At 39.5% G+C, this 6,050-nt stretch overlaps 1 protein-coding gene across 1 annotated transcript; it reads right to left on the bottom strand.

The window, feature by feature from the left end:
• Positions 1-1,758: 1,758 nt before the first annotated feature.
• Positions 1,759-3,646, bottom strand: LOC146375673 (uncharacterized). The gene is made up of 6 exons (XM_084946727.1): positions 3,529-3,646; positions 3,298-3,409; positions 2,894-2,982; positions 2,610-2,782; positions 2,269-2,446; positions 1,759-1,895 (listed from the first exon to the last, which is right to left on the bottom strand). Exons 1-6 carry the CDS (start codon positions 3,644-3,646, stop codon positions 1,759-1,761), a joined length of 807 nt encoding a protein of 268 aa, XP_084802853.1.
• Between the last annotated feature and the right edge of the window lie 2,404 nt (positions 3,647-6,050).

Genomic DNA, 6,050 nt, shown 5'->3' with positions numbered 1-6,050 from the left:
GTTTAGTGTATAAGATTTCTATATTAAAACTATATATTTATATATTAAAACTGGTTTTAGATTTGGCCCCAGGGCTGAAATTTGGGTGACGGTTTCTTTTAAGAAGTTTGCTGTTTCAATATAAAGTTTCCTCTAATCTCTTAAAATGTGATTTGTTTGTTGTTTTTTGTTTGTTTGTTTGTTTTTCACTGTTTTTAACCTTCTACTGCATGACTTTTTAATTTTGTGGGAAAAAAATATTTCTCCTTATTTTGGGGGAGCTTTAGGGCCCCTAATAATATATCAATCATAAAATTTGACACACCCACCCACCCCGCCGCCGCCAAAATACTAGGGGTGCAACGATACTCGTATCGATATTGAACCGTTCGATACAGTGCTTTCGGTTCGGTACGCATATGTATCGAACAATACAAAATTTTTAATTTATTTTATCAACTTTCCTTCTGACGATGCTGTCTGTGTTGAGCGCTCAGTGGATCTGCGCTCGACAGTGCAGCCTAGGCGGAGTAGTCGAACGCAGATTCACTGAGCGCAGGGCAAGCTAGCGAGACAGAAGTTAAGCTCTCCTTGCAACATGGCAAATTGAACCTCCCCCACCCTCATTCAGATGTGGCGTTTGGAACTATTTTGGTTTTCATGTGACGTATGACCCTGAAGGTAAGCGTGTCATGGACTAAAGTAAAACATTATGTTGGATGTGCCACGCAATGCTCAATTACATGGGTGGGAATTAGTGTGTTAGCGCAGTTAGCTCGTTAACGTGTTGGCCGTCCAGCCCCACGCAGGGGCGATCCGCGGTAGCTCGTTAACGGAGATTTGCCGTGTTGTGGCGTTAACGTCATTTCAACGAGATTAATATATGACTGCACATTTACTCCGACAGCATCCTAGTGCAAAGACAAGTGGAAGCAGACAAAAACAACAAGCACACATGCTACAAACTTTACCCGAGTCATTTAGACAGCTGTTAGCACATGATTCTCCTTATGGGACCTGATATGTTTAATATGCTGCTGAGAGTATAGCCCAGAAGAAGCGTATAGTATAGCTTTTATTTTGGAAAGAGCCATTTCTCTGTAATAAACTCTCTTTTCCAAAGATGAGTGATTCCTCAATCAGATACAGGGCTCGCAAAATCGCTACCCAGATAGCAAGGAAACATTGAAACTATGTTGAGTCAATATCAGGCGATGTCATTGAATCAACGTTGAAGTGTGACGTTGACCTAACGTCACTCTTGCACCCTTTTTTAACGTTGAAACAACGTCAGGTTTTGATGTTGAATCAATGTTGAAACCTGACATTGATTCAACGTTATATTTTCTAATACTGTTGACATTGAAACAATGTCAGATTCTGATATTGAAACACTGTTGAGCTATGGTGTTGATTTTCCACCTCTTTCGCACAGTTGCTTTTTATTAAAACAACAGTTAAATCATGACTGGAAATCTACCTTTCTTTATAGGTATTTTAACCAATACTAAACTACTGCATGTTTCCATCAATACTTAAACCACCTAAACACACATTGTACTTATTCCTCAAATTGGACACCCTTTGTAAAAAAAAACCAAATGTCTCACAATGTATCATGTCAATATTAATATCCTAAAATAAGAAAGCATTGCATGTGATGTAACAGAGAAAAAAATAAACAAAAAAAGGTCAATAGGCATGTTTCGTTTGCTAAATACTTTATTAAAAGACAGTTTCCGATTTACATTTATATGTTTCACAGAAGTTTGTAATTTTTTACTCTGGGATGGGGATGCATGATGTGCGTCCTGCACCACCCAAACGATCTGGGGCGTATCGGAGCCATTTCTCCACTGCTTGTGCAAAGACAAACTCGGACATAGAGTTTGCCCCTAACTGCTGCGTCAGGCCATCTAGGACAAAAATACACACACACAAACAAAAAAAGTGAATTAGAGCACATGAATAAGCTCTTGTTAACTGTCTTCAGCGGGGAGAAAGTATGTAAACTCCTAGGCTGATAAACATGAAAGTCACCAGACGTAAATCTGCAAACTGCCGCATTTGATTCCCAAAGAGCTATGAGCGGAAAAAGTGATGAGTCTTAGCATGGTGTGTCGTGTATCCTTTAAAACAAAATAAACATGGGGTCCTCGGGCTGTACAAACTACAACCCGAGGACTAAACAAGCCAAAGACCAAAGACTCCATCTCCAGATTAACCGGACATGAAAGTCTTGTTATTAAGAAAGACAAAGTAATAAAGCAACAAAACGGTAAAACTTGCCAAATATGCATTTGCAGAGCGCTGTATCTTTAAATGCCATTTTTTGCTTTGTCTGGTCCTTGGTTTTTTTCCCTGCCCAGTTTAGTACGGAGGCCAGCTCGTTTGTGATGGCATAAGCCATTACACGGCAGACTCGCATCTCCAGTGTGGTCCCTCCAATCAAGGCAAAGCGTCTCACCTATAGACACATTTTAAGAGATGGAATTAGCGTGTCTCATGTCTTAAATGTGTATGCAAGTGCTTGTGTGTTTAATCAACAGGCCGTTGTTATGTATTTAAATCACATCTGACAGCTATTACACTTTATAGTTACAAAGTGTACATAACCTTTATATACTTACCATTGCCTTATTTGCCTCTTGTGATTGAAGAGCTGCCTCTGCATTGTTTAGCTCCTCAATGTTGTGCAAGGGCAAATCCAGAGGCAGTACCCCAGCATCTACCGATTCATTGCAGCCGGTATTGCAGATGGTTCTGACCTCCTCACAGAGTTCGTTAACAGCTCTCGTCAGGTCTGACAGAAAAAGATAATTTTTTTAAGTATTTAAGAATACAGACAACTTGTCAAAAGTTTCCTTGTGTCACACACAGATATGTACAAAGACACTAGACAGTATTTTATTACCTGGTATTTTCACTCGAGGGGCCTGGGGAAACCGTTTTTTTGTGGGCTGCTCATCCTCTGAGTCACTATATGTGTACAGGGGATTTGGTCTAAAGAAAAAAAGTTGAAAACGGTCATAAGTAATTACAAATGTGCTTTTGGAATATTTTTTCCTAAAGTTACAGTTTGATTTATAACAACACACACAGGAAACGGAGATGTGCAAGAAGGTACAGTATACAAGGAATTTTTGAAGTGCACAAGTGTACACGGCTTTGCATTTATAAAAAGTTTACAAGCTTCCACTTTTTGGACTATATTATGTGGTGATATTGCAGTATGCAAGCACCACAGATATGTATAAAAGACAAGATCATAAATTCTTAGCAATCAAAGATATGTTTGTGAAATAAAAAAAGTTTTACTTGTGCTTTCTTTTATGACTGGTCTGAGTTTCAGCTTCGGACTGAAGGTCAGACGTATCACAGTGTTCACTTAGATATTTCTGAAGACTGCGTTCTGCTTCGTGAAATGTGTCTGGAAGTACAAACACAATGTATGGCCAGACATAAATTGGGACACAAAAAACTTGTTATTGTTACATTTATACAACACCAATCCAGATGATACCCACCATGGCTTATTAGAAGTCGGACTGGTGCATAGGTGAGCCTTGTTGCACCAGGATGAACTCTCCTCTTTACTGTGGCGTGGATCCTGAATGTGTCTCACGGAGGATATGGAGGCCATGACAATTTCTCCCCACTTATCCATGAACTAGGGACTATTTCTGTACCACCAGTGCTGAACTGCACAATGCACCAGTCTTTCATTTTTATCTTTTTCTTAATTTGGAGTCCTTTTTTGCCCTGTCTAGGATAAACAGGAAACAGATAATTACAATATATTTCATAGTCACTACAAAACTTGATCTATTGATAGAACTAAATAATAAATAATAGCTTAAAATGTATATAGGCAACAATTACAAGCAAACCCGATAAAACAAACTTTTTTTTTTTTTTTACATACAACTGCGTGTGTATATGTAAGCATTTAAACACTGAAGATAATAAAATTAACAGTATTTTGTCTAAGTCTGCCATTGTAGGAATTCATGGCACCGAGACAAAAACTTGGCGCACAGTGTGGCGTCAAAATAGGCGCACATCTTTGACGCTGCGTTTTCTCCGTCTTCCTCGTCCACACGTAAATGCTAAAAGTTTAAAGTAAAAGGAGTTTTCGAAAATATCCACCCTGGCAGGCGTCTTTAAAAATCTCAGTTTTCAGTTAACGAAAACGCAGTTTACGTGTGGACAAAAGGTGCAAACGCAAGTTAGGTGAGTGTGCAACATAAAGTTGGGTGAGCGTGCAGCGTAAAGTTAGGTGAGCGTGCAACGTAAAGTTTGAATTGAGTGCGAATCGAAGCGGGTGCTCTCCAATCATTAAAAGTAACAAAATCATTGAACACATTTATACAGTTACCTTTACGTTTATCAATCATATATCACAGATTTACAATTTTTTGTAGTACTATGCTAAAAAGCAACTACAGAGCAAAAGTCTGGGTCAAGCGCCGAGGCGACGGCAAGAACAAAGGAACCCTCGAAGCGTTAAAGCTAGCTTTGTAAGGGAATATAACGGAAAAGTATGAAACGAAAATATTTTCTTTGTTGATAGACTTTGTTCGCAGTGCAGTTTATTTGTTGCCGGATTGTAAGATGAAAGTAGACACAATTTCGGGCTCCCACATTTTATCCGAAACTTTACATTAACAAGTTTGTTTAATTTTTACTGTTATTCAAATGCAACCGTGGAAATAACGAATAGAACAAAAGTCATTCATTCTTACCTTATACTAATCGTGGTGCAGGCCAGTGCAGTGCATGAACTGATGCCTTCTCCGGTCAATTCCGCTGAGAGTAAATCTAATGTCCCGCTCTACTGTACAAGACAATGGTTACCTGGAGGGATGTACCAATGTGATAGGGGTGCTGCGGAATAGTCCAAGTGGTAGCAGCTTTAATTTCCCGCTCAACCATAAATTGATGGTTTTTCAACGTGATTGTTGTCACCTTGTCAACTATAAATAGATCAACAATCAACGATGACAGAACAACAGTGAATCAATGTTATTTCAATGTCAGTGTCAGGTTTCATCAGTATTTCAATGTTGTTTCAACATTGGTTTTGTGTTGACATTTCAATCCTGACGATTCTGATGGTTCAGATGGAAAATCAACATCTGTTCAATGTCTCCTTGCTATCTGGGTAGCCCGACATCCCGGGGCTAGCGATTTTTCCAGTCGGACTACCAAAATCTATCTCTGCCCTGCCCGTTGGGCTATCGTAAGAAGGAAAAATATATGTCAATGCTTTTGCATTCTTTCGGAAATGTAGCTGGGTAATTATGTCATTGGCATCGATGAGCCACTGTCAATATGTGACATATTGAAATCTCGTTTGAATTTGCGCTTGTTTTTTGCTTTCACTTTGCAATCGCGCGAACTGTGTATAGAGAGCGACAGCACTGATTGGTGAGTGATGATAATTTGCGCACCAATTCCTCTGACATCGTCTTATCAATCGTTAGCTTACTATGCAAACATGACAAGTGAAATCTCCCGCAGCAAGCTTAAACATGTGAGAGGTTGATCGCGCAGAGAGTCGCTGAGCGTTATGTGAGTGCGTGTGTAAAAGCAGCAGGATATATATTTTAGTTCTGCTGAGCCAAATAAGACAGGTCAGGGTGAAGAAGTGACAGCCAAAGAAAAGCTTACCACAAAACGGAAAAGTTATGACAAATCAGACTATAAGGCAAAAAGAAAGTGCAGCTTTATGGTTTCATGGACAAAAGAATTTCTGTGGCTGCAATATGACAAGCTAAATTACCAGGGCTGCACATAAGTGGTCCGCAGGTGCGCATTCGCTGTCAAAATAAAAAACGCGCACAAGATAAGAAGTTGCAACGCGTGTTTGCGTACATAAGATTTTCAGGAGGAGGACAGACATTTGTTTAGAACTCTTAAAGATGTCGAAGAAGCTCCTTGAAGTAATTACTGTGATGTTCCTCCACCTCCAAAGAAATGTCAGAAGGAGTCCGAACCACAAAAGAAGCACGTATTCTCGGAAAAGTAGTTGCAGGAGGTGAGCTGGCTTCAAACAAATGGTAAACGCA

The sequence above is a fragment of the Perissodus microlepis genome, chromosome 12 (assembly GCF_051167445.1).
Source record: "Perissodus microlepis isolate ML-2025 ecotype Zambia chromosome 12, ASM5116744v1, whole genome shotgun sequence".
NCBI lineage: Eukaryota > Metazoa > Chordata > Actinopteri > Cichliformes > Cichlidae > Perissodus > Perissodus microlepis.
Note: the sequence above shows the minus strand (reverse complement) of the source record. Positions and strands in the feature narration are given on the sequence as shown.

Excerpts from the sequence above, each read along its gene's own strand:
- LOC146375673 (XM_084946727.1), bottom strand. The coding sequence starts at position 3,646 with ATGGATAAGTGGGGAGAAATTGTCATGGCCTCCATATCCTCCGTGAGA. Across the intron at positions 3,410-3,528 it reads CAAGGCTCACCTATGCACCA|ACACATTTCACGAAGCAGAA; the intron begins GTCCGACTTCTA and ends TTGTACTTCCAG. Across the intron at positions 2,447-2,609 it reads AAGAGGCAAATAAGGCAATG|GTGAGACGCTTTGCCTTGAT; the intron begins GTAAGTATATAA and ends ATGTGTCTATAG.